At 32.6% G+C, this 27,587-nt stretch overlaps 4 protein-coding genes across 4 annotated transcripts in view; 2 read left to right on the top strand and 2 right to left on the bottom strand.

The window, feature by feature from the left end:
* Positions 1 to 2,514, top strand: part of SMC6 (Structural maintenance of chromosomes 6) — a 6,021-nt gene extending 3,507 nt beyond the window's left edge. The window contains exons 11-20 of the mRNA XM_017899616.1: positions 1 to 145; positions 231 to 541; positions 615 to 834; positions 911 to 1,081; positions 1,148 to 1,335; positions 1,440 to 1,605; positions 1,683 to 1,796; positions 1,873 to 2,067; positions 2,164 to 2,297; positions 2,457 to 2,514. Coding sequence (XP_017755105.1) covers positions 1 to 145; positions 231 to 541; positions 615 to 834; positions 911 to 1,081; positions 1,148 to 1,335; positions 1,440 to 1,605; positions 1,683 to 1,796; positions 1,873 to 2,067; positions 2,164 to 2,297; positions 2,457 to 2,490 — 1,678 coding nt within the window. The 3' untranslated portion in view covers positions 2,491 to 2,514. The remainder of the gene's footprint in view (positions 146 to 230; positions 542 to 614; positions 835 to 910; positions 1,082 to 1,147; positions 1,336 to 1,439; positions 1,606 to 1,682; positions 1,797 to 1,872; positions 2,068 to 2,163; positions 2,298 to 2,456) is intronic.
* Positions 2,515 to 4,051: 1,537 nt separating this feature from the next.
* On the bottom strand, positions 4,052 to 5,211 carry CPR1 (cuticular protein 1). Its single transcript, XM_017899596.1, has 2 exons — positions 5,162 to 5,211; positions 4,052 to 4,684 (listed from the first exon to the last, which is right to left on the bottom strand). The coding sequence occupies exons 1-2, from the start codon at positions 5,171 to 5,173 to the stop codon at positions 4,052 to 4,054; spliced, it is 645 nt and encodes a 214-aa protein (XP_017755085.1). The 5' UTR covers positions 5,174 to 5,211.
* A 6,295-nt stretch (positions 5,212 to 11,506) lies between these two features.
* CPR2 (cuticular protein 2) lies at positions 11,507 to 12,560 on the top strand. The gene is made up of 2 exons (XM_017899589.1): positions 11,507 to 11,616; positions 11,774 to 12,560. Exons 1-2 carry the CDS (start codon positions 11,507 to 11,509, stop codon positions 12,558 to 12,560), a joined length of 897 nt encoding a protein of 298 aa, XP_017755078.1.
* An 8,674-nt stretch (positions 12,561 to 21,234) lies between these two features.
* CPR3 (cuticular protein 3) lies at positions 21,235 to 22,683 on the bottom strand (the record flags this gene model as incomplete). The annotated part of the gene is made up of 1 exon (XM_017899604.1): positions 21,235 to 22,683. A coding segment is annotated over one exon (987 nt), but the record flags the coding sequence as incomplete, so codon positions are not given.
* Positions 22,684 to 27,587: the final 4,904 nt, after the last annotated feature.

Genomic DNA, 27,587 nt, shown 5'->3' with positions numbered 1-27,587 from the left:
TGTTGAACACTATTTGGGAGCAAGTACTTTTAGTACGTTTTGCGTAGATAATAGTCATGATGCTAAAGTATTGAATGCAATTATGAGGGAAATCTATTTAAATGAAAGAACTCCACAGATCATATGCAGTAAATTTTATAATGTTGTAAGAAACTTACTTTACAAAATTTGTGTTATAATATAATATACTATATGTTATAGTATAGTAGATATATAATACGTAATTTTAGATTCATGATGTTCGTGCTCATTGTGTCAATTCATCACGTTATTCTAATCTTTTGGACGCAATGGATATATCAGATCCCATTGTTGCTAATTGTTTAATCGATCAACGTGAAGTTGAATGCGTTTTACTAATTCCAACTAGTAAAGAAGCAGCTGAAATCATGTCTGATGGTACCAAAGTTCCACGAAACTGTAAAAGAACGTTCACTCAACACGGTGATACGTTTTTTCCAGATCCACACTACAGAAGTTATGGTGGTCCACGAGGCTTGAAAGCTAAATTTCTTCAAGTTTCTGTTACAGATGCTATTAAGTATGATTTTCTTTATGTATTGTGTTATAATATTTTTTGTTTTAAATGTCATAAAGTTTCTTTTTATGATTAGTGCACTGGAAGAAGAGATTCGTGTTATAGAAAATGAAAAATGTAATATCATAAAATCATATAGAATAACTTGTGAAAAAGAAAAACGCATGAGTTCTGAATTAAGTTCTGTTAGTGCAAAGGTCACAAAACTTCATGCTATTCAAAATCAATATAAAGCATCAATTAGTGATTTAAAAGATGAAATTGAAGCTAATGAAGCTATATCTGTGACTGTGTTTGTAAGTTATACCTAAATATATATGTTTTTTAATCAATATTTAAACATTATATAAATTTTAATTTTATTTCATATAGAAAAATGAATTAAGCGAGTTAGAAAAAAAATTACATCAAGAAAAATATGAAGAATCAAGTTTAAATGGCAGTGTCCTCGAACTTCAAAGAAAAGTTGAATATTTAGAGGAAGAAGTTAAACGCCATAGAGAATTAAGACAAAGTCTAGATTCAAAAATTAATCTTTTAAAGGTATACACAAATTGTGATTTATTTTAATTATATTTGCATTAAATGTGTTAACTATTTTTTATGTAGGAAAGTATAAAAGAATTGCAAAATGAAAAAGAAGAGATGCATGCAAAGGCTCGACGTGCTGCAAAAAAACTGCAAACAGTACACCAAACTTTACAGAATGCAACAGCAGAGCTTGAACAACAACGAAGATGTACTGAAAAAGCAGTATGTAATGCTAGGAATCGTTGTGATAGAATAGATATGACAAGGTTAGCAAAATGACACCTTATGTATTAAATACAAAAATTTTTAAAAACCTATGGTATTAAATATTAAAATCTATATTATTATAAAATACTTTATATTTTTTCAGATCAGTTAATGAACTTGAAAGATTATTTAAAGATCTAAAACATAAAATTTATGAAATAGAACGACAGTTTGGTACTATTGAAGAATTACATAGGGAATTAAAAGAAAAGGAAGCAAAATGTGGAAAAAATATAAATTTGATTTCCAAAATTGAAAAGAATTATCAAGTAGGTTATAACATTTTAATGCATATTGTTACTTAATTGTTTATTAGAGTATTTACATTTGTATCTATATATCATAGTTACATCTAAAACGACTACAAACTCGGAAAGAGTTATTTTTGGACATGAAACATATGTATGGAAATAATATTCAAAATTCATTTTCAAACGTGCTCGCTTTGCGAAATAAAAAAGTATGTATAATTAAGTGTTTATTTAAGGAAAAAGAATAGTTATTTTTTATGACATCTTTTAATTTATTTCTATCAGGGTGTTATAAATATTGATCACGCACGAAGAGTACTTGAACTTGAAGTACATTCAAGTGACAGTAGTAAATCAATCAATGATGCAAGATCATTATCAGGTGGTGAAAGGTCGTATTCGACCGTTGCTTTTATCTTAGCTCTTTGGGATTGTACTGGTTTACCTTTTTATTTTCTTGATGAATTTGACGTATTTATGGTATGTAAAATATTATACTATAAATATTATAATTGCGTAATTTGTGTATAATATTCAATATTTGATATAATAGTCACCAACTGATGTTTTAACTAGGACAAGGTAAATCGTCGGATCATAATGGATATTCTTTTGGATCATACTAAAACGCATCCACAAAGTCAATTTACATTTTTAACTCCTTTAGATACATCTAATGTCCTCGCAGAAGATTATGTAACTATTCATAAGTAAGTTCAATGTGAATATAATAAAATTTTATTATAATATTATAATTAAAGTAATATAATTTAAATTTAATCAACTCATATTTCTAGAATATAATTCGGATAAAGTAGATGAGTTTTGTATTTAATTATATTTATGTATTTATGCATAATAATTTCTAGGTTAGCCCCACCAGAAAGAGGAAATCAAGAGTAAAAAGTATAATACAAACTAATACTTAAAAGAATGATTTCTACCATTATTTTTGATTTTTATATGAAATATATTAATATAGTTTATATTAACTAAAAGACAAGATATTTAATAATTAGGTTAAGAAAAAGTAACATGTTTATGCTATTGTATTATTAACGTTACTAATGTAATTTGTAAATATTAAAGAAAAATTGTAATAGGTAGCATTACAAAACTATATTATAAAGATAAATTTTAATTAATTTACATAAAAGTAAATATAGTTTTTTATTTTTCATCTCGTTTGAAAGTGTATTTACAAATAAATGCACGCAGGTATGTAAACCGTGCAAGATAACTATATTTTTGTACGTAAAAGTAATATATCTGTAATAATAATTTTGTTAAATAAAATTGATCAACATATATTATACCTGCTTTTATAAAATTGGAAGTGGAAATTTTATTCACCTTTTTTATTCTTATTGTTCTTTCGTTATGTATAAATGTAGGTGAGTAAAAATGAGGAAGCAATTTTTTATTTATGTAATTTAGTTATTTAATAATAGAAAACTATTTAATTACGTATACATTTTCTTTATGGACACGACAATTAACTATCGTTTTATAATTAATTATGAATATGCTCAATAAATTTATAAAAATGCTTACAAAATACAGTATGCCAGATCATAAGTAGATCAAGGTTTGCACCATTGCTCGGATCTGGTTTGCCCGGTGTTCTCGATTATCGCAACGACTCGCATTACGTGCATTACACACGAACGATGTATATGAGGCGTGGTTATATTGTGTAATCAGCAACATTGGCACTGGCAGAGAAAGTGTTGGAGACCAACGTCTGTCCGTGAATTGTTAATGAAAAGCAGCCTTCTTAACGAATAATAAAAGCGAGTATAAGACTTGCAATATTAGAAATACTATCCTTTCTCATATAAATACTTTCACTCAATGCTCATTTCTTATAAGCTGTTCTATTGAAATTATTATAAGCTGTCTTTTATTGAAATTATGCATCATTTTTTATTGTATTTTACAAATGTAACACAGTTATGTCAAGTACCTATTATTACGATTTTGTGGTTGCTTAGTTTCTTTAGCATTATGAACTGAAGTTGTACTTAAATAATCTACTTTCTTTTTGTCAGCTATAAAATAAAACGTATTAAAACATGTGTATATTGTGACCATTTAGTTAATTATTTGTAAGGTATTGGTTTAGAAATGAATGATAGTTATGTACATATGATGATCTTAAAGTGGTTTTAATAAAATTTGAAAATATAGTTTTCCATTTTATAACATCATACGCGTTAAAAATAAACAATTAATTTGTCACGCGTACCAATGTCATCGGCGAATATTTGCTATACTTACACTTGTCAAGCGTCTCGTTACTGAAAAGGTACAATGAAGAACGTATTAAAGTTAACACAAGAGCAAAACGAAGTAGCAGAATATATGGAAAAAATGAAAAGGAATAGTACAATCGTTTCATATATTGCTAAAAAAAACCGTACTTTATTCGACAGACATTATTCCTAAAGACAACAGATCGAATTCAATGGAGTAAAGCATGGGCTGGTTCGGCATAGGCGAGGGGGGCAGCGTAGGTTTTGGCAACTGGTGCGGCGTAGGCAACTGGAGCAGCATAGGTTTTGACAATTGGAGAAGCGTAGGCGACTGGAGCAGCGTAGGCTTTGGCAACTGGAGCGGCGTACGCAACTGGAGCAGCGGCGAATTTGGCAACTGGGGCGGCGTAGGCTACTGGAGCTGGGGCGGCTACGGCTTTCACAGCGACGGTAGCTGGTTCTTTACGAACCACTGCGTTGAATCCGTTAACTGGATCAGCGGTGTAGTCGACAGTTCGTTTGGTCCCGTCAGCATCAATGAGGGAGTAGCTACCCTGGACGACGTCTCCATCGCGGGTTTCCTGTTGGCTCTTGGCGTCACCGGTCAGGCTGTCGTGGACGTCATAGGCGTAGCTGTATTGAGGGTGGGGATCGTAGTCGGCATCAACGGCCTTGGCTACCACTGCCTTTGCTACTGGAGCGACTACTGCCTTGGCTATGGGGGCTGCTACTGCTAGCGGAGCAGAGTAAGCCAACGGAGCTGCTGGAGCATAGGCCAGAGGTTCCGCCGAATGTAAAATTCCGGCATTGGCGGCTGCTATGAGGGCGACGAAGATAGCAAACTGTAAACAAATATTTTTTAGTTGGAATTGGTTTGTTATAATATTATCAAGTAGACTATTTTAATTTCAAATTATACAGAATTCTACTTTATCAACGTAGATGTTCTTTAATTTCTAAGGTTCTCGAGAAGCTGATGAAAGCGGCGTTACCAAGTCGTACACGTAGGGTTATCGAAATTGGGAACGTAGACGTGCGTTCCACTTTCAACCATGAGCGTAGAATAAAAAAATGTTAGTCAAAAAGACACTAGAGGCATTGGACATTTTTACGCGTCCAAACTGAAGAAATCAAAAATACGAAGAAAAATATAATTACACTATATCGTAGCGAGCTTTGTCGAAAGAATATCAAGTATAAGTGTGAAATAAGTATGGAAAAATTGTGTTATCATGCATCGTGGTACACGTCGATGATCGAGAGGTAAGCTTTAAAAGTACCCTTGAAACAAGTTACTAGTATTCCTGAGTTGGTAATACCTTGAAGGCCATTGTAGCTCGCTTGTTTGGTAGATCTCTCGATCTGTCTGTCTGTGATGCGAATGATACCACAGGCGGGTGGTTTTCGGCTTTTATACCGCGCAACCAGGACCCACGGGCGCGCTGACGTAACTGGGTGACGGTACCTTCGACGGTCACCCGATTTGCGGCCGTAGAGTGGCACAAAATTGAGCAAGAAATCGGACCACGCCCAACACGAATAATTCGATCAACGACGATAGCTGTTGGACCATCGTGAACATCGTCTTCATCGACTAGGCCACGTCCTTGCTACGAGTTACTTAATCCTCCCTTGGACTTCTCTTCGAGGGAAACGCTGTCAGTTTTCTTCCCTATACCTTTTCTGCGTTAGCAATTACTTTTAAAGTAACGTAAAGTACGTATAGAAGACAGGTAAAATAATATAACTTGTATGTTGTATATTTATATTTATTATAAATATAATATATATAAATATATATATATACATTATACTTATTATATTTATTGTATATTTATGTGTTGTCTATTTATATTTTCGTTGTATTTTTTCATTTTTTTGTGAACACCGAACATGAGATATAAATTAAAGAAATTAAATAAATACTCAACTACTTTCATTTTTTGAATTTGTTGATTATTTTCAATATATTCATTTATTATTGGATCTTTATGCCAATTTATTTGATATATTTCATTATTATGAACCTTCGATAAAATAGTACAAAATTTAAATTAAATTTTAAATAAATTTTGTTAGATAAAGAAAATTTAAAAGACATTTATGTACTTTAGTGGATTCTTTTTGGTGTCGTTAGATTTTTTCAAGAATGAAATATGTACCGATTTTTAAATAGATTATATTAATAATGAAATTACTATACGTTTAAATGATTTAAATTAAAAATGAAATAATAAAAATCATTTGTTATAGAATTATTTTATATAAACTTTAATAGAAAATTATATTTATTTTTTACACACTATATTTATTTTTAATATACATAGTCTAATTATAATCATTTCTTTATTATACTATACTTGTCTTCACTATTCTTGAATATAATAATTTTATTGTGAAAGTGTCTATCTTATATTTATATAAGGATTTATTTTATATTATAAAAGCATTTATCGACATCATAATGATCGAAATGCAGATATTTCATTGCCATCTAAATTAATGGTTTATTTAACGTTGAATTATTAATAATTATTACATAGAACCTAATTTCAACGTTTATTTGAATTATTTAAAATTAAAACAAAATTTAGTTAGGATATAATTATTACGACAATGTTTCTAGTGATTTAATTAATTAAATCTACAATGGAAAGAATAATACGTACTAACGTAATTAATTTAATAAAAATCTGGCAACGTTAATAAAACATTTTGCAAAATTTTTTTTTTATTTAAAATAAATTATTCGAAACTATAACGAAATGATTTTCAATAAAAAGTTCAAAAAAAGTTGGTGAACCATGTTGTAAAAATTTTCTCTTATTTAAAATAAATAAATTATTCATGTAATGAAACATACGGGGTTGGCCAAATATTTTATTTCATTACCTTTTATTTTTTTATACCTTCAAATATGCTAATTTTGAATAAAATTGGGGTATCTCATGTATTTCACAACCTGTCGATGCAAGTATATATGTGTACCTTATCCTACAAAAGAAAGTAAAAGTGAAGAGAAAAATATGCAATTTAAATTACTGTAATTACACTTTTCTTTTTGCATTGAACTCCAAGAATCTTAAATGTAATTACCTTGATCATGATAAATTATAGTCAGTAAGATGTCAGTACTCTCCCAGGACACATCATTACGGGAATAAACTGTAAACAGATCAATTTATACATAAGCATACATAAAAAAATTTATATTTTCTTTTTTTGTACTTTTTATTTTAATAGATTTTTTTGTATACTTTTAAGGTTAAATATTTCCCATAGATATCCATTTAGATTAAAATATAAAATACTTCCTTTTCTCTCATTTATCGGTAACATTCGAGGTCAAGATGTCTTCAAGAACATAAATGCGAGAAGAACTCCGAAACACTCATACTCAATTTTTATTATCATCCATTTTAGCTTATAATGCAATTTCGTATCCTTTTACGAAAATTCGTTTTCGTTCATTCATTGAAATATTCATCCAATATTATACGTCATAATTAATTCATTGGTATGAAACAAAATATCAGAGATATTAAGCATCTCGTGGAGCACCTTATGAAACACTATAATAATTACTATAATAATGGCAGTATAGTAAAAATAAAATAAAATATAGTAAAAATAGAATATTGGAATAAATGAGAAATATAGAACGTACATTTACCAAAATTTATTTTATTCTACTTTATTCGATAAATTTGAAATCGTCTTGCGTCGAAAATGTTTCTCGACTTTTCCGCGATCGCAGCGCTTAAGGCGGACTTTCACGAGAAGAGTTCGCGTTACCTATAACACAAACGTGCGAATTATTTGATACCGAATTTACTATAGGTCAGTGGTACAAAAAAAAAAATTGTATCTTACGACCTTGAGTTCTTCCATAATTGGCGGAATCAACTGGTTTTCTCGCGGTATGAAAAAATAAGAAGAGGACGAGGTTGCGTAGAGGTGATGTAAGAAGTTGATGACGTAAGGCTGATCGGATTTTGCACGATTAATGTCTATAGGGAAATTTTTATTATGTCAACTTATTAGAACGACGCTGTTTTTGCTACTCGCCCGTAATGGCATAAACTAGCAGCGTCTTGGCTACCGTCGACTCTCTATGCCAATTTCTTTTTTCGTCTAGACGAGTCCTTTGTTCATCGACGCAGTCTGGTATACATTTTAATTAAAATATCGTGTTGAATATAATTAATGGACGAAAAAGAATATATTCTTCCTCATAGAAGATATACATACGATGTTTATTAATGCATATTACTAAACATTTGAAAATTGTTACTGGAAAAATAATAATAACTATAATATTAATCATTTAAGAATTAATAATAATTTTAATATTCATTGTAAATTATTATTTCATTTATTCGACAATTTGCAAATTAAATTGATTAGGAAGACGAGTTCACGAATAACTCGTATGTGAGAGATATTTATTGATAATATTACACATAATAGTAATAATAAAGTCCCTGTGTCGTCATGTGCAAACTGATGAGAGCATGATAGAGGGCCAGGTGCAGCATGATGGTGAAAGATATTGGAATAGTCGAACAAAGGAGTAAAACGAAGACTCTGACATTCGTATATTCTTACTCTCATTTATTCTTAAGGTCTTATGTGTGATTACAGTGTAATCAGTTAAAACAATCAACGAGTTCAAAGAATTCTTTATTTCGACAAAAACTCGGTATGCAATTAAGGATGTTAAAATATTCATTTTTGTTATAAAAGAGTCCAATAAAATTGACGCAATTTTAAATGCAACATTCTGACTATGCCAAAAAATAGTTTCCTATTTAAGAACAAAAAAAATCGAGTATGGCATTATGAAAATTAAAACGTTTATCTTTACTTTGAAAAAGATATAATAAAGACGATGGTTGGACTCTTTGGTCAAAAATTAAGTTAATTCCCTATTTTGAAAAGAGGAAAAAAGAAGATCCAGTACCTCATTAAGAAAATTAAGAAATTCATTTATGCTATAAAAGAATGTGATAAAATCGACGTTTAGGCGCTTTCTAACCAGTCTCAAAAATTGGTTTCTTATTCCAAAAAAGAGAAACGAAATTCAACACCTCATTAAAGAAATTGATTTTTATCTTAAAAAGGAAAATCCAGTAAAATCGATGTTTAGACGCGATCAGAATTATATAGATTGCTAAAAGAATTAAAATATTCATTTTTATTCTGAAGAAAATTCAATTACATAGACATTTGAACTTTTACAACTGCAACTTTTTAGCAACTGCGTCAAAAAGTAGTGTTTTATCTAAAAAAAAATACAGTATTAAATGCGCTATCACAGAAATTAGAAAATTTATTTGATTATTTTTCTAAAATAATATTTAACAAAATCGAATTTTTCATTTAAACGAAAAATCAGAAAATTAGTACTCCATTACAGCAATTAAAACATTCATTTTTACTAACAAAATACATCAATAACTTCTGCGTTTTGGTACTCAAAAAAGGATCCAATAAATTCGAATTGGGTGTTCGAAGAAGAAGGAAAACGAAATTTATTCCTCTTCTTATTATTAACATAATTAAAGCATTTAATTTTCGTGAAAACTCAAAGAAGATTAAAGCATTTATTTTTGCTTGGAATAAAACACATTAAAATCGACGTCCGAACTTAAAGGGAAATTTCAAAAAATTGAGGAAATGAAAAGACGAATTTTGATTATGAAAGAAGCAAGCATTAGGCATTTCGAAGGCCACGCGAGGGATTTCCCCGCACTCGCGCAATTAGCTAGGCGAAATGATACGAAACAGCAGTCGGTCGCAGAAAGAACAGGAATAGAGGAGGCAATAAAATTCCAACGACCAGTGCGCAACAAGTGCGGAAGACCTAAATTCGAGTTGTGACATTGATTTCACACGAAGTACACAATAGCGTTTCGGGCAAGGCTTCGCCGAGAGCCGTGGAAGGCGGAGGTTTTTGATTCTGGATCAGGATCGGTACGGTTCTCCGATGGCCCGGGGCTACCGATCGATTGAGGTGGGCTTCGCGATTTGGCCTGGCCCGCCTATTTTTTCTTTATGAAAGTGCTCCACTTCTGTTCCCTGGTAACGTTAGATGTGACGCAACGTTCGAGGTAGATCGGGATCCAACGAGCCTGACACGTATTGCTCGAAAGTTTCGCGACCAGCTGGTATCGAGCCGATTCCGTCCTCTTCCTTTTCTTGTTCCTCTCCTTTTCATGGTCTTGTTTGCTCTCGAAATTCGGAGAAATTTAGAAAATCGATTTGCACCCGATACCGTTGAATTTCAACGAGCATTGGGTTTATCGCGAATACGAGCGTTCTCCAAATTGAAATGATACCCACAGCTTTATTTCCAGCGGAATTCGTGAAGGAAGAGTCGATGCTTCTGATGCTCGTGAGATGATAGAGAGTTAGGTACCTCAATTTGGCTAACGCAATCTGGGAAAAGTTTGCCGAAGCATCATGGAGTATTAGGATTAGGATTATCGATCATTCCTTGAAATGGAGTATAATGGAGTATAACTATGGAGTATAAACGAGATAGAGGCTGATGTTCTAGTTTAATCGTTAAAATCAGCAAGCTACATTGGTACGTGTAACGTTGGCACGATTGTTCCTGTATTTCTTCTAATTTATATTCGAAAAATGTCCTGCCAGAGATCGTTGAACCAGACAATGTCTAAAGGCGGAATTTCGCACAGTCTGTGCTGTCTGCGGCTGAAAATCGTTGTAAGGAAAAGGAGATGCATACACAAGAGAATACACAAGAACAGCAGATGTAAAGAAAATGGTAAATTACGTTTATTAAAGGTTAACGGAAATTAATTAATTCTTCAGGATTGTTGGATGATTGGATTTTACATTATATTAATATTACGCGATAGTCTGACATCGAATAAAAATATAAATTATCGAAGAAAGAAATTTCGATAGATACAATTTTTCATTATTTTGTTATTTTCAATTTGCATGTATGGGCTTTCGGAAGCTTAAAATTACCCTTCTAAATTTTGATATAAGGAGAAAAAGGAAACGAATAAAAATAAGCAAAGTGAAAAAAGAAATAATTATCCCTTTGTAATTGTTAAGTTAGAGTGAGTCCCAGTGAAGATATAATAAAACCACTCTTTTCTAGAAGAGGTTAGGTTCTCTTGACTAAATTGCTAACACGAAATATCGTTAAATATCTTTGTTCCAAATTTAAGATGTATCGCAACGATATTCGGGAAAGCTGACCCCGATTGTTCAGTCCAAAAGCCACTTACGATATTACATAACGCGCAAAGATATGTTTCCTTATAATAGAATCACAAAAAGTGGAAAACTCTGAAAAATAGTGTCACCGATCGATCGATCGAATATCAACCGAATATGTTACTCGTTTCAAAAACAATTCTAAAAATGATTAAGACAAGTCTCTGTCTTATGAGAAGTTAATTTCGTTATCGATAATATCGATCGCGAAGAAACGATATATCGACACATTCTTTGCTTCTAGCCCATCTATGAGTAGATCAAAAAACACGATCGAGGGTGAACATATGGTACCATACGAATACTACTCCCATGTACGGGCCAAGTTCAAGTGCGGTAACGCTGATGCGATCTGCTACCAAACTTTGAAAGTCCGGCAAAACCTGAAGAATTTGGTGGGGAGCATAATGGTAGCGGGCCGATCGTTGGTATATAAAGCAGTCCGAAATAACGTTGGGCATCATCAGTCGCTCAGACGATCCAAACCAACCAAATCCTCTCAACAATGGCATTCAAGGTGGGTAAAGGATCGACTTATGTGATTACTTCGTAGTCAATAAGATCAAATCCGTTCGAACTCCGAGTACTATACCGGTCCTACAAACTACTTCGTCCGCGAGTATAACGATCACCAAGTCTTACCATCATCGAGAAAGCTAACTAATCTATTTGCTCTTCCAGTTCATCATCTTCGTCGCCTTCGTGGCAGCCGCCAATGCCGGAATTTTACGCACGGCGGAACATCTGGCCTATGCTCCAGGAGCTCCATTGGCTTACTCTGCTCCTCTAGTAGCAGCCCCCGTAGCCAAGGCAGTAGTTGCTCCGGTAGCCAAGGCAGTGGTAGCCAAGACCGTCGATGCTGACTACGATCCTCATCCTCAATACAGCTACGCCTATGACGTCCACGACAGCCTGACCGGAGACGCCAAGAGCCAACAGGAAACCCGTGACGGAGACGTCGTCCAGGGTAGCTACTCCCTCATCGATGCTGACGGAACTAAACGCACCGTCGACTATGTCGCTGACCCAGTCAACGGATTCAACGCAGTGGTCCGCAAGGAACCAGCTGCCGTCGCTGTGAAAGCCGTAGGCCACGTCGAAGCTGCTCCAGTAGCCTACGCCGCCCCAGTCGCCAAAACCTATGCTGCACCCCTGACCTACGCCGCGTCTGCTCCAGTCCTCGCGGCTCCAGTTGCCAAGATCGCCACCCCGGTCGCCCATGCCCCAGCTATCGCCTACACAGCCCCTGTCGCCAAGGTCGCTGCACCCATCGCTTACTCAGCACACCCAGCGCCCATCGCCTATTCCGCGCACCCAGCGCCCATCGCCTACGCCGCGCACCCGGCACCCATCGCCTATTCCGCGCATCCAGCGCCCATCGCTTACTCCGCGCACCCAGCACCCATCGCCAAGATCGCCGCCCCTACTCTTACCTACGCCTCTCCCGCACACTACCTCTAAACGTCACCCGTGTCTTGCCCACAATGCTGTCGACTCAGGCTGAATCCTTTTTATTTATTTTTTTAGCAGACTTCTTTGTGACCGATTAAACTCGTTACAAATTCTACCTCTCTGCCTTTTGTTTCTTACCTCTTATTTCTTGTTTCTTGACCCGGCTCCTCTTTTCACGGATGTATTATTCGATCCGAAGCTTGTATCGCATTCGTGTTATTCGATTTAATTTGATTTAAACGACGTGTAAAGATAAGGAAGAAGAGAGTATACGAATACACGGTGGAGTTACTGAGATCTTGCACTAATTGCCAATATGGCTACTATTTAAAGTGATACTACGATACTAACACTGCTACAATGCCAGTGTTACTGTATTAAGAGCGATAGGGTTAAAATGACTCGTTATTTTTCCAGTTGCTGAAAATATGTAGTCACCTTTGGTTTTTATACGAAGCTGATAGTAATTACTATCAGTAACTAGTACAGTAACTAGTATAGTAATTAGTAAATAGTACTAGTGCTTCTTGACTTTTGTTATAACGTTTTAGCTAATGTCAATTTAGTGTTAACGTTGTATAGGGACTGTTGGTGGAAAACAAGACTATAAGGAAAACAGGTTTTAGAAAGAAGTTAGTCGAGTCTTGTTGGTTACCTGGTTTATTCCGCGTGGAAAGGTACTTAGTCACAGTGTGCTCCTTGGAATGTAGAATAATGCGATCGCGTAACCTTGAGCACAGGGTAGCGTTTCAATTTCGCGTTGCTCGATCGTCAAGCTATTTCTGGTGGTCGCCAGGATTGACCCACTTTCTCTACTTTCGTACTCTTTCACGAGCACCAGGCAACCCGCGTCAACATCGTCAAATTTCTACACTGTAGAACTTTTGTTGCCCGAATCGTCGCGCAGGATCACGCCCATCCACGAAAACCGGCAAAAGCAATGTTACGTGCTTTATTTTTTGAGCAAACCGTTTAAGTCCCATTCCTATTCCTAATATCTTACCCGTTTATTCGCATGCAAATCTATTTGGATTAATTTCGAGAAAGAAACGTCGCACGTTAACCTAGACTTTCGAGACCAAGATAGGACGCCATTTGCTGTAAATTTCAAGCTTCAAAAATGAGTTTGAGAAGGATATTTATTGTAAATTTCGAGACTGGTTAAAATTAATTTTACCAAACATTTGGGAAGTATTTGGGAAGAAAGCTAAAGTTAACAAAAGTTAATTTCGCGAAAAATTTGGGAAGAAGACTAATTTTGAGGTTAGGTTACGTTAAAATAAAATTCACTTTGGAAAGAATTTCGTGGAAAAGTTAAAGAATTCGGGAAAAATTTAGGAAGAGATCTAACAATTGGAGAAATGAGCTGGAACAGATAGGATTGTTATAGAGGTAGGAAAGAATACGAGTTTCGAGTTAATTTCGGGAACATTTAGGAAGAAGACTAATTTTGAGGTTAGGTTACGTTAAAATAAAGTTAATTTTAGGAAGAATTTCATGGGAAAGTTAAAGAATTCGGGAGGAATTTAGGAAGAGATCTAAAAATTGGAGAAATGAGCTGGAATAAATAAGATCGTTATGGAGGTAGGAAATAATACTAGTTTCGAGTTAATTTCGGGAACATTTGGGAAGAAGACTAATTTTGAGGTTAGATTGGGTTAAAATAAAGTTAATTTTGAGAAGAATTTCGTGGAAAAGTTGAAGAATTTAGGAAGAATTTAGGAAAAGGTCTAAAAACTTTGAAAATATGAGCTGGAACAAATCGTTATAGAAGTATGAAAGAATGCGAGAATCGGGAATTTGGTAAAATCAATGATGCATGTCGAACATCAACGAGCTTGGTAACGAGGAAAACGAACGGTAAATATGTACGCCGAAATTCATCTCGATCACACGGACTCGAATCCATTACCATGGGAGAAAGGCGTCTGAGTTCCCGTCCTCGATTTAAATGATTGCGTAATAGAAGTGAACCAGAATGATAAAGTTTTTCGGTGACGAACGTATTCTGAAACCTTTCGATTTGGTTCCACGGAAATTACCGTGGAAAAAAAGATCACTGTGAACGACGAATGATATTCTTCCAGGGAAGTAATCGATTCGGGAAATTCCGTTTAATTCGGGGAAAGAATAGATTATATTCGAAGTTTCAATAGACATTAGTATGCGACGGGACTTTTGAGACCAATCGTTTCACAATTAATCGCGTTACGTGATTATAATTATGTATGATAATTTATGCGCGTGGTTGGCCAAATGAGATTCCGATTACGTAGTTTAATTACTTCCAATGGGCGAATTATCAGGTGAAAAAGAAGAAAAAATGCGTGGAAACGAGGGAATCCGCCTTTTTGTAATATACGCATCGGTTTCTCATTGTCGTGTACGCAGAAACGCCTTGTAACCTTTTAATCCATAGAAGAAAGGCATACCCCAGTCACGATAGCACCTGCAGTTGTTTCTACTGTTTACGTGACTCGGTTATCAACCGGCGATTGATTGCTCGCAATGAGGTATCGGAACCGTGTGCTTTCACATTCGTTTTACAATACAAGTCTATCTACGTATAAATCTATCGAAAGTTACGCCAAAACGGTCTTTGAATTCGGTGGGATTTGATTGTGGAAGAGGTAAATTTAGTTATTTTTACAGATCGTTGAAGATAATGGAAAGTCGAATGGAAATTTGTTTGACATGCAACATCCCAAATGTTCCCAAAATTAACTCGAAACTCGTATTCTTTCCTACCTCCGTAACGATCTTATTTGTTCCAGTTCATTTCTCCAATTTTTAGATCTCTTCCTAAATTCCTCCCAAATTCTTTAATTTTTCCACGAAATTCTTCCCAAAATTAACTTTATTTTAACCTAACCTAACCTCAAAATTTGTCTTCTTCCAAAATGTTCCCGAAATTAACTCGAAACTCGTATTCTTTCCTACATCTATAATAATAATAATAATAATAATAATAATAATAATAATAATTCGTAGATATTTCGATCTCGATTATGTTATCATACATTTTAAAGAATTTTATTTTTATTTGTATTTCATATGGATGACAAATTTTTCATTTCTTTAATGTGTTATATAAAACACCTTAAGTTGACCTTTTAAGTTGACCTTTTAAGTTGACCTCCCATTTAAGTTGACGCGACGAAAAATTTCTTAGAAAGACATTACTCGAGACGCAAAATAACAAAAGTATTGAATACTAAAAGACACGCGATTGATAATTTTTCTAAAATCAGTTATTTATGAGATTTTTCATTGCGTCGACTTAAATTGAATACCCTGTACATTGCAGTTTATAGTAATTAGTTATATTTTTTTTTTTAAATAATTAAAGTTGATCAGTCTTGATAAATGAAACAGAAATAGAGTAAGAAGAGGGATAATTGTTACTGAAAAATCGATTGCACGTATATCATGGGAAAAATTATGAAGTCGAATTTTAACGACACGGTTTTAAATAAAAAATTAATTAAATCATTATTAACTTGAACAGATTCCATATTGTTTATAGTGTAATTCAAAAGACTATCATTTCCGATAATCTGTATCAATTGCAAAAAAATTTACTCCGCAATAATATTTTAGATACATATATAATCTTATTCTCAATTATTACTTAAAACGTTTCACGAATATCATGAAAAATCTTCTTAGTAGTCTCTATCCGAATACAATTTTAGCTACAGCTTCCAAGTTGCGATGCAGAAATCGCTGAATTAAAATCTATCGAAATATGTCAGTTGCAAAAGATAAAAATAAAAAAATCGAAACAAAAACATAAAAAACAAGGAATATCAAAATGCCAATCGAACCACAAATACCGATTTCACATAAACGTTCGATCATCGAAATTTTCTTCTCCCGATTATTAAACTATCGTAACCTTTGCACAAATGTTATTCTCTTCAGTTATTTTCGGAATATATTAATTGATATCCTCGCTAATTAATATGCTTCATAAATCCATTAATGTACCTGCTAAGATAACGAACATTTATAAAAAGAGAGATCTCCAAAGAGAACCGATGCATGAATTCATAAAATCGCTGCTTCTTGAACGTTATTATCTCTGATTATTTTCGGTATATATTAATTAATATCCACGCTAATTAGCATGCTTCATAAATCCATTAATGGACCTACTAATACAACGAGTGTTTATAGAAACAGAGATCTCCAAAGAGTACCGGTGCACGAATTCACAAATTCGCCATTTTTTACCACTTAAAACGTTACCCTTGAACTTTCGCGGATCGAGCGTTTAAAAATTTCACTCAAACGACACACCTCATCTTTCACCGAGAAACTCGCAACGGTATCAAATGGTCCCTCTCGAGTAGACTGCTTGTTCAGTCGCCGGGATGCTCGAGTAGCAGCAAGAAACGCGTGTCATCTGTAAAGTCATAGAACAAACAATGCACGGTATAAGAGATAGGTAAAAATAGTTTCACGGTTTAATTGAAATCGATAAAAGGATACGGATTCGGGTTCCACCCGCAGGCGATACATTGTCCATTTGGTCGAATTCTTTCCACAACCGGTCCGGCAAAAGTGAACCGGTTTCTTGTGTAGCAAGCCACGTAATACGGGGCGCGATTACGAGGAGCCACATCGTGACATTGGGCGCGGTAATTTGACGGCCGCGGCTGCAGCCCTGGCTTATTCGGTGAAAGTTGGACGGTATGAACAGGTATGTAACCGATTCGGCAAAATCGAGACCACTCGGGCCCTTTCGAGGTCGGCCAAGGGCTGGCTTATTGCCGCTGTTCACTATCCTTGTAATTTTTTTATTGTCCTACACGTCGATAATATTTTATCGCCTGTTACTTTCCATTGGCGTTTTATCACGTTGTCCTTCGTCGGTATCTCGCGACTTTATCCTTCGGCCATATTTTATCGTGTTTATTCTTCGACGACGTTCTTATTCGTCGCTATATCCGATGATCTCGTTTCTCGTTGACGTTTCATTTCATTCCACGTACACCGTCATTTCATTTTTCCATTAGTTCTTGAAATCTTGTACCTTAGTCACTATGGTACTCACCTGTAAACATTTGTTTTGTTGCTTTGTGTAGTTCAGTTAGGATAGAGAGATTTTTAATCGCATATTCGCTTGGTTCTCGAGCGAATGACAAATTTTATTATATATAATTATAATGCGTTTTTTGGATGTTTATTTAGATGAATAGTAGCGAATAAAATGGTACAAGTGGAAAATGTAATTATTATGTAATTAATTATATAATACTTTAAAATGGGAAATGTTAAGTTGCAGTCACAGGATTTTCCAAACCGATTTAATTCGGTTATTATTAACTGCAAATGTTTTTATTGTTTTTTCTGATTGTAAGGGATTAGGAGTTCCAAATTCCAATTTTTATGCTTACTATTATAATATTGCTCGTTTCAATATTTAGTATTTAATATATTTCATTTTAAACTTCTGTTTCTATGTACAATAAATGAATAGTTTATTGTTAAAATTTAAGTTATGGCGATTATTAATTTCATCAAAATATTTGGTACTTTAATTTTCTATACTTTTTGTATCTCAAGAAACATTTACGATATATGTATTTGCTTAAATTTGATATATTATATAAGATAAAAATGAATTTTTGTGTTAATGATTTATATAGATGTATACAATAAATTCTTGACTCTTAATGCGATAAATAAAGAGTTTCACAAACTTATTATTCTTAAGGTCATAAGGTCAGTGTAAATTCATGTATATGAAGATACACTGTGGATACTACATAATCAGTGACTATATCTGTAAAGGCTTTTAATTTATTTCTATAGTATTTCATTACAACTGTAATAATATTTTATTCAATTCGATATTTTCGATACTTATAAATTATTGGAAAAAAATTTAAGTATTTTGATATTTTAATTTCATATAATTTTTCAAGTATGTTTAATTAATCCATTTGAGAATAATATTTTGACATTTCAATTGAGATTGAATATAAGTAACATTCTTATAAATATTATCGCTCAATATACAAGTTTCAGTAAAACGGAAACAAGAACCATTTTTCTTTAAAGAAATAGCGATTTATAAGAAAAAATTATTTAAAATATATAGCAACTCGTTGATTAATTTATTCTAGGATAGGGTCTCTCCGATAGATATTACGTACCTGCGTATAAAAAACGTTTCCTTTCTTTCTCGAACCTAGAACGTCCTTATTTACCTTTCATTTTATACCTCTTTAACGTGTTACATTACTATTAGCGTAAGTCAATCAAAATTATCGCTGCTTCGTACAACGACACAATTGTGACCCGTTATTCCAGAAAAGTGAAATAATTTTAAAGTGAAAACGTGTTATACAGATATTGCATAATATTACATAAGGACTTTAATGTGTTTCGAAATGTCTTTGTGTACGTGTTAATTTGGTGTAAATACCCGTTGTATAGTGACTGTTAAAAATGATGTATAGTTTTTTTTCTACAGATAATTAAAGCTGCAATTAAAAATCGCGTCCTTGATGTGTTCAGCTTTTGTCACGTACAAAAGTAATGTATCTGTTAATTTGATTTATTAAAATTTTGATATATTAAATTAATACATCATTTATACCATAACATAATTAATATATTTGATTTTGTAAAAAAAATTGTGGCGTATGTCATTCACACTTATATTCAAATTAAATGAATATGTGAGTACATAAAAATGAAACATTACATATATATACGAAATTCTATTAAAGTGTAAGGATTAATATGAATTTCATAATAATCAGATAGAGCTGCAGTAGTAATAGTCGGTAATGTATCAGACTATCGCACGTTTAATTTTGCTTTTAACGTTTGTTGTTAAAGAATAACAGAAATAAAATATATTCATTTTCTTTTTAATGCAGGTGAATATTCTTAATTGTTTGTTTAAATTGTAGGTAATTTTATTTACAATTTTATACGATCGATTAGTTTTTAGAACAGATATAGAACTATTTAGAACTAAATAGTTATTCAAGAACGAACAGATTATTCTAAAAAAGAAAAATATATTTTAAATAGAAATAAATAATTTTTAAATAAAGTAAAAATATATTTTACTTTTAAATTAATACTAGAATTTAAATTATATAACATACTATTTGTATCATAATTTAAATAAATCAATATTTCTTAAATGTTATTATTAACTTAAAATATTATTATATTCCAAAATGAAATAAAAATAAATTTTCAACATTTTAAACATAATAATTATAAACTTCAATTCCTTAATAAAATACAAAATTTTGGTTATAGATAACACGTAACAGATTTTAATAATTCATAATATTATTATAATGTATATATTACGTAGTTTTTATTACATTAGTTGGTTAAAAATATCTGTGTATCGTCGTATACTGTATACGCCTGACATATACAAGACGAAACTACTTATAGAAATACTATGCTATTTCATTACTCTATTCTTTTATCGAAATATTAAATTATCCTATAAATCATCAATATCATAAGACATTTACATACTTTTTAAACATAAATACTAATACTTCTATATCAAGTATAAAAATAAATTTAACAATAGATAAAACGAAATAATTCTAATATATTCATAAAATTTTGAAATCTGCTCCAACTTTGAAATTAATTCATATTATCTCATATTAACTTGTTACTTACATAATTTATTAAATCAATATTTAAATTAGAATACTTAATTTACACAGCTTAAGTAAAATGGGGATAATCATATTCGACAAGTACATATTTAATTACATTATATAACCTTAAACTCCCTTTATATCAAGATTTCGGTATTTCTTCAAACTAAAAACACTATTACATCTGGAACGATCTTTTTAATATTCTACTATGCTTGTTTCCACCCTCCATAATCATAATTACATATCAACCACCTGTCACTCTTTAAACTAGAATATCATTTACACATTACGTAATAATCTCGAAACTGAACAAAGAGTAGTATCCGCCATAAATAACTCTTCTATACCACATTCCATAAAAATGCAACGCAACAAGGTATATACAATTCGCCTAGTCTATTACGTGCACGTAGTGGAAGGTCGAGTCGCGAGTACGCATGTGCGAACGAACATACGTAAAGTTTCTTGCGTAAAACACAGAGGACCTCGCGACGTCGCAACGTCGACTTGCGTAACGGTAATCGAGTGCGATGAATCGAAGTTCGCGCGGATGAACGTGACGAGTGATCGATCCGCGTACGTCTGTGACATTGATCGACGTTATTCGCGACGCTTTTACTTATTACGCCTACACACGGTCACGTAGGTCGTGGCGACGTAATCGATTGTGCCGGGGCTACGGAGATTACGAGGACACTGGCCCCGTCACGAGCTTCTGCACGTAATCCAGAAAGAAAACCAGACCCTGTTGAATAATAAATCTTCCCGTTTATCCACGGTGCAACGATCGCGGCACGAGACGCCATGCTGCATGGAATAAAAATGTGTCCACGTGTCTGAAACAACGTTATCATTTTGCGAAAATACCAGTGGTGTTACTATTCCACGAAGTATTACCGAAGAAGATATATAGTCCTATAGTGGATGCTTGTTTACAAGTTTCATCGAATGTAGTGTACAGATAATTGTTTTGATTTGTGATACCTTATTAACTGGTTAAAAATGTTTCAATAGTGGACAGAAGACATTTCTTTTGAAGGATTGCTTAATACGTCGTAAATTTGTGCTCTCTTGGAATTGTATATTCGTAGAATGTGAAAACAAGGAACTAGTTTTTTAAAGGCTTCTTGATGAAACAGATTCAGTACATAATATATATACATTTGTCTTGAAAGACATACTTAAAAAGTCTGTTTACTGTGTTTGTGCATCTACTATAACCGACCGAGGAATTCTAGTTCCTCTAGTGTAATAATTTCCCCAAAGCTATGTGGAAGAACGTTTCGAACCTAACATATGCAAGAAATGTAAATATGTTTAATAATTGCATACAGCTACATTTCAGAATTTCTGGAATTGAATGGATTCACAAATCAGGTGATTTCGTATAATTCATTGTAAAGAGACATTTATTGTAACTTCGTTGACTTCGTCAATAAGGCGGGCATGACTTAATAACAAAACAATCTTAAAAAAAAACAGAGACTTCAGAGGAGTGCGGAGGCGGGTGCATAAGTGAGACCACCAAGGGGCGCTGCATAAGCTAAGGGCGACGAGTAAGCGGCCGTATAAGCATATGCACTAGGATAACTCGCGTAACTGGTAACAGCTTTGGCTGCTGGCAAACTAACCAATCTTGCAGGTTGTGGAGCTCTCGCCGCCAGTTGTACTGGGGTGGCAAGCGCTTTCACTGGTGCACCTTGTTGCTGCTGTCGTTGATGAGGTTGTTGTTGCTGTTCCTGCTCTTGCTGAGCTTCCTGCCCTTGCTGTATCCTCTGCAGTTGGCGTTGCTGAATTTGCTGTTGTAGCTGCAGTCTGGATTGCTGTTGAAGTTGTTGTAATTGCTGTAACTGCTGTTGTTGTTGCGCTTGCTGTTGCCTCTCAATTTCTTTCAATTGTTGTAGCTGCTGTTCTTGCTGTTGTCGGAGCTGTTCCTCGCGAGTGGTTGGAGCGGCTGTGAGAGGTCCAGATCTAGCCTCAACAACCTCAACGTCGGAGTCTGGACCGCTAGCTGGGATAGCTGGCGCTGGTGCAGGTGCTACCGGTAAAACAGGTGCAGCAGCCGCAGAAGGCGCGATAGCAGGTGCGTATGGTACCAATGGAGCGGCAATGGCGGCCACAGCGGTCGCTGGTTCTCGGCTAACCACCGCATTAAAACCATTTATGGGATCCGCCGTATACTCGACGATACGTCGAGTGCCGTCTGCCTCGATCAGGCTGTAGCTACCCTGCACTATGTCGCCGTTTCTGGTCTCGTATTGGGCTTTAGAATCGCCGGTCACAGCATCCTGGACATCATATGCAAAACTATATTGAGGTGCAGCATCTAAATCTTCAAGTTTCGCTGCTGCTACCACAGGTGCAGGCACTGCTGGTATCGCTGGTATTACCGCCCCCTTTGAAAGGACCGCCAAGCTTAAGAATACGACGAGCTGAAATTTAAGAGCATTGAAACGTATTAGATGCCTGATTTGTCACGTTTATTTCAAATATAGTGGAAGTAAAAGGAAAAGGGGGAAATATATGAAGAAACAAAGAGATTGAAATATCGAGAAGTAAATGCAAAAAGGAAAGAAGGGGAATAATACATCTGATGCAGATTGGTTAGAAATTGAAACGTATCACGATTTTAAGTGATAATATTCGATTGATAAAGCTAGTTAAAACTAGACGATCATCCAAGTTGGTGTACTTCGACTAAGCACTCCTTACCTTTCCAGCCATGTTTGTTTGCGAGAGGATCGCCAGGAGACTGATGCCTCAGGGTAAGATTCGTCGTACTTTTATACGCCTGATGACCGTCGGTGTTTTCGTGTCATCCGCCAACAATAACCGAGCTATTCCTTGCACCCAACTCGCGAGGAGACACCTTACACACGCATACACACCGCCCCCACTTAACCTCTCCTTCTTTTATTCGGTCTACCTATTACTCTTTTTCTTTTGCCATCCGATGACCTCCTCATAAATGTTGCGATGTACATACGTATAACCACTGGCCGATGAGTATGCGCGCTTATGTTTCTTCATATTGTCGCAGCGTATACACGCGACCTGTATGCCAATATGTCGAAGATACGGAGCCGCTCGAGGTCGTACGATGAAACCGCGAACGCAAACCGTGAACTCCACTGTAACCCTCCCTTTCAACAAAAGGCGCACTTCCAAAAGTTTACGATATTGCGTGATCGTTATCGATTAGCATTTAAGTCGCGCTGTGACACCTTAAGCTAATGCTATGGAGACAAAGGGGTTTTTTAACGCGTACCGATTTTGAAAAAAGAGGTAAGCGCATTGATAAAAATTTTAATCTGTCTTTTAAAAGACATCTTCTATGATACGAAAAACCATTACACGACGTTGATGTTTTTAAACTACAGATATTAAATTTAATTTAAATTTAGTTTATATTTAGAAAAAAATTTAATTCAAATTTAATTAAAAAATGTTAATTAATTGATTTTATGTTTAAGATTACAAAACGCATTGCGTCTGATTCGACAAATTTTTGTGAAATTATAATTAATTAGATAAATAATTAAATAAAGATCAGACATGTTTTAATTACTCTGTAATTAATTATCATTTCACTAAATTTGTTCGTTTTTATTCTTGTGTGCAATTGTGACACTATTTCATTGTTCTCTGAGAACTTTGACGTGAAATCACTTAAATTATGACTTTAATTAAATTGCTAATTTAACGCTTTTATAATTTAAAAATGAATTATTTATAGCTCCTCGGTTTTATATATTTTCCTCTTTTTTTCAAAATTTCATTTTTGTGAAATTAAAAATTTTAAATTTTATTTTTAAAATTGAAAACTTCAAAAGTAAAGGAAACTGAAGTTTATAGCAGGCACTGATATTAGCTATTTCTACTACAAGAAGACGATCGCTTTATAACAAAATATTTTTAAACTTTTATTAAGTTTAAAACTTTTTTAAAATTAAAAATTAAATATTGATACAAAAATAATTGCATAAAAATTATGCAACTATGGGTTAGAACACCCTCACTTTTTATAACATAGAAAAGAATATCTCTATTCATCAAATAAAAGTTTTATTTTTAATCACAATCATTATTACAAAGATAATTTACAAAATACAAAATATTTTAAGCAATACATTTCACAAATATATTTCATGATATATCTTCCCTTACTTACATCTTGATATACACATAATAACTATTAAGGGTTCGTGGGCAAATTATAAATTTGATATATTTTTCTAAAAGTAATTTTTAAATAAAGTTATAGACAATATTCAGTAATGAAATGATTGTTCTAAGAAATTTAATATATTATTTTAAGAACTAAAATATGTGTTGTATACATACGACTCTTTTTACACGGTGGATGATAGTTACACGATTATCATAAAAAGTAACAAAATATTTGATTTGCAACAAAGCATAAAACTTGTGTTAAACTAAAGCTAATAATAGAAAAAACAGTTTGAAATACAGAATTGCATTCAATAACATTTTTGAATATTTACAGGTTTCCCGGATTTGAAGATAAAAATAAGCAAAATGTATTTAACAAATCGTGCAAATATGAATAAAACATATTTAAAAAGTCGTGTAACGAAACAGAATGTGTTAAATCACGGTGAAAACTTGACTAAAACGTATTAAAAAGTCACGAATAAAAAGAAAATGAAGTATAAAATAAAATTATAAAAAAAGAAATAATAAAAGTGAATCATAAAAGATATCCTAATATATTTATATAAGGGGTTACGTTTAATATTATAATAAAGTAAGTATAATGAAGCAATTTTTAGTAACTACTGTATGTCTGAAGTATATCCTAACTCAAAATTACAGTATTCTGGGAGAAAAGACTGAGAAACTTAATTTGAAAATAATATAAATAATAAAATAATTTTTATGCAGATTAATATTTCTAAGATTTTTAGGGATAACAATGTGTATGTTCCATTTCAAAATAAAATTAATTACTAAAAGTTACGAATACTGTTTCTTATTATTGAAAAAATATGTCGCTATAAACATTCGGTTCTTAGTTTCCATTTCATTTCCGGTTTTAAAATTCCGGTAAAAGGGTTGTATTCGTGCAATATCAAAACGTACAGAATTTAGTTCAATATGTACATCGTGTAGTTTCATTAAGTTCTTTATTATCACCGAATTGTTTATATTTTATTTTAACAAACCGAATAAGTATCAAATAAGTGTCAATTTTAGATTAAAAAAGAATAATATCAAATTTATTCATATAAAAGGATACAGATTTAAAAAATTAAGAAATACTTATTTTGTATCGCAAAAATATTCGTACAATGATTTGTACAAATATAATTCTAAAAGATTACAAAATATACCACATTTACCATATTTAAAATATACGAAATTTACAATATTATATGTAAGTTATCAATAATATTTGGTTCGCGTTGCCATACTTTGAAACTACACTAGTTATATATTTGCTATCACGATGATTACGATATGTGAAAAAGATAGTTACAGACTTATTCTTTTTTAAACATTTTTAACTTAGTTAAATATTTTTCATATTCTCAAAAAGATACGAGAATTTCATAAAAATATCAATTTTCTTAAAAATTTATTTAATATAAAGATATTTGTTATATTCATTAAAAAATCAATATTTTGACATGTTCTTTACTTCTCATATATTTTCAATGTAATAAATAAAATGTATTTTATAAAATAAATGTTTTATACAGAAATAGAACATTTGTAAATTTTATTTAATATCTTATAAATTTATATTTTATCTGTTGTTTTCATCATTAAGTTATTATGTATAAAGTTATTATGTATGTACATGATATTGTAAAAACTTGTAAAGATCTATAATATAAAATCAGTATATACCAATAATGATATAGTAATAACAGTCAATAATACACTAAAAAACTAATTTTTGTTTGATATGTGTCAGTCGAAGTTGTTTTAAATTTGACACACGATTGCTGAATTTTAAGTGAAAATGAAGTGTGAGTGTGCGTATCATTTGTATGCTGATACATCGAAGAAAGTCAATTCGAGGTTATCCGACGAAATTACGAAAGGGAGTGGATTCTATGTATACGCTTATTGTGTCTTTTCTTTCCTTGCTCAATGCCTATATTTTCACACGTCAGTACATTCATTATAAATTTCCAGAGCGATATCAGAGTCGAACGTAAATACGTGTAGAGGAACACTTCTCTAATTTGATTTGTAATATCCAAATTAACAAGTGTGCTCTTTTGCTTGATATGTGTATTGTATACTTGTACATATTTTATGCTTAATACATAATTAATCTGAAAGGCGTCAGTGCGCATGTCATTTTTAGAAAGGTTATGTTTATTCTAGTCTGCTATTCCTTAAATTTGTATAACAAGGCTATTTGTGCAAGACAATGGGTAATCTATAATTCGTCGAACTTTCTTTCGCAATCTACTATTGTGAAAGCATTACGACAATGGCTGTTGTTTGTAGTCAATTCGTTCTTTATTGTTAGAACCCTATTTATTATACGCTACACGTATGTGCATATTAGGTTACAATTTTTGAATTGCTATTAAATATATATTTTTTAAATATGTAAATAAAGTTATACTTATAATACTCATATATTAGTATATTTAATTAATAAAATAATCACACGATTCTATTTTTGAAAAGTATTTTTAGAACATTGTATTACATAAAATGAAATTCTTATAAAAATATAAGTATTCACAAATCACTACAGTTCCAAGAAATTCAAAAGAAATTGAACATTTTCATAAATTATCGATTATTTCGATCTAATAATAATACTTATTTTATTACGTTAATTTCTCTACTGACAACTACGTTATATAAGTATAATAAATGAAAGTTTATTATATTATGAAACGCTTCATTCTACTTTGTTGTTCCCACATAAATATAAATTAGAATAAATTAATAAAATAACTAGAATTCTTCTGTAATAAATAAACTAAATTACATTGTACCATGATCATTATTTTGATATAATATGATAAAGTAATTACATACGTATAATATATTATTATGACTGACTGCATTGTGAATTTGAAATGTAAAGCTATATTTATAGGAGGTGTATACTAGAAGTACACAACAAGTGTGAATGCACCTTAACACTAACCTACCATAACCAATCAAATGACAACCTTTCAACTTTTATTGCTTAACTTCACGATTATTTTTATGATATTCGTCGCTGGGGAAAAGTGAGGATGATCCATAACAATTTAACCGAGCATTACTGTAGTTCCTTTTTTACCACACTAAATTGCATCGTACTTATATTAAAGTAAGTAACAATAAAAAATTCCATAGTTATATTAAAACTATTTATGTGCTTCAAAGAAATATTTGT

Source organism: Eufriesea mexicana, unplaced genomic scaffold, assembly GCF_001483705.2.
Source record: "Eufriesea mexicana isolate 0111107269 unplaced genomic scaffold, ASM148370v2 scaffold953, whole genome shotgun sequence".
In the NCBI taxonomy this organism is placed as follows: domain Eukaryota; kingdom Metazoa; phylum Arthropoda; class Insecta; order Hymenoptera; family Apidae; genus Eufriesea; species Eufriesea mexicana.
The sequence above is the reverse complement of the archived record's forward strand: the minus strand, read 5'-3'. Positions and strand labels throughout refer to the sequence as shown.

Bases quoted from the DNA above. Each gene is read 5' to 3' on its own strand.
- CPR2 (XM_017899589.1), top strand. From the start codon at position 11,507: ATGGTAGCGGGCCGATCGTTGGTATATAAAGCAGTCCGAAATAACGTT. The intron at 11,617-11,773 runs GTGGGTAAAGGA...AATCTATTTGCT, and splicing joins TCTCAACAATGGCATTCAAG to CTTCCAGTTCATCATCTTCG.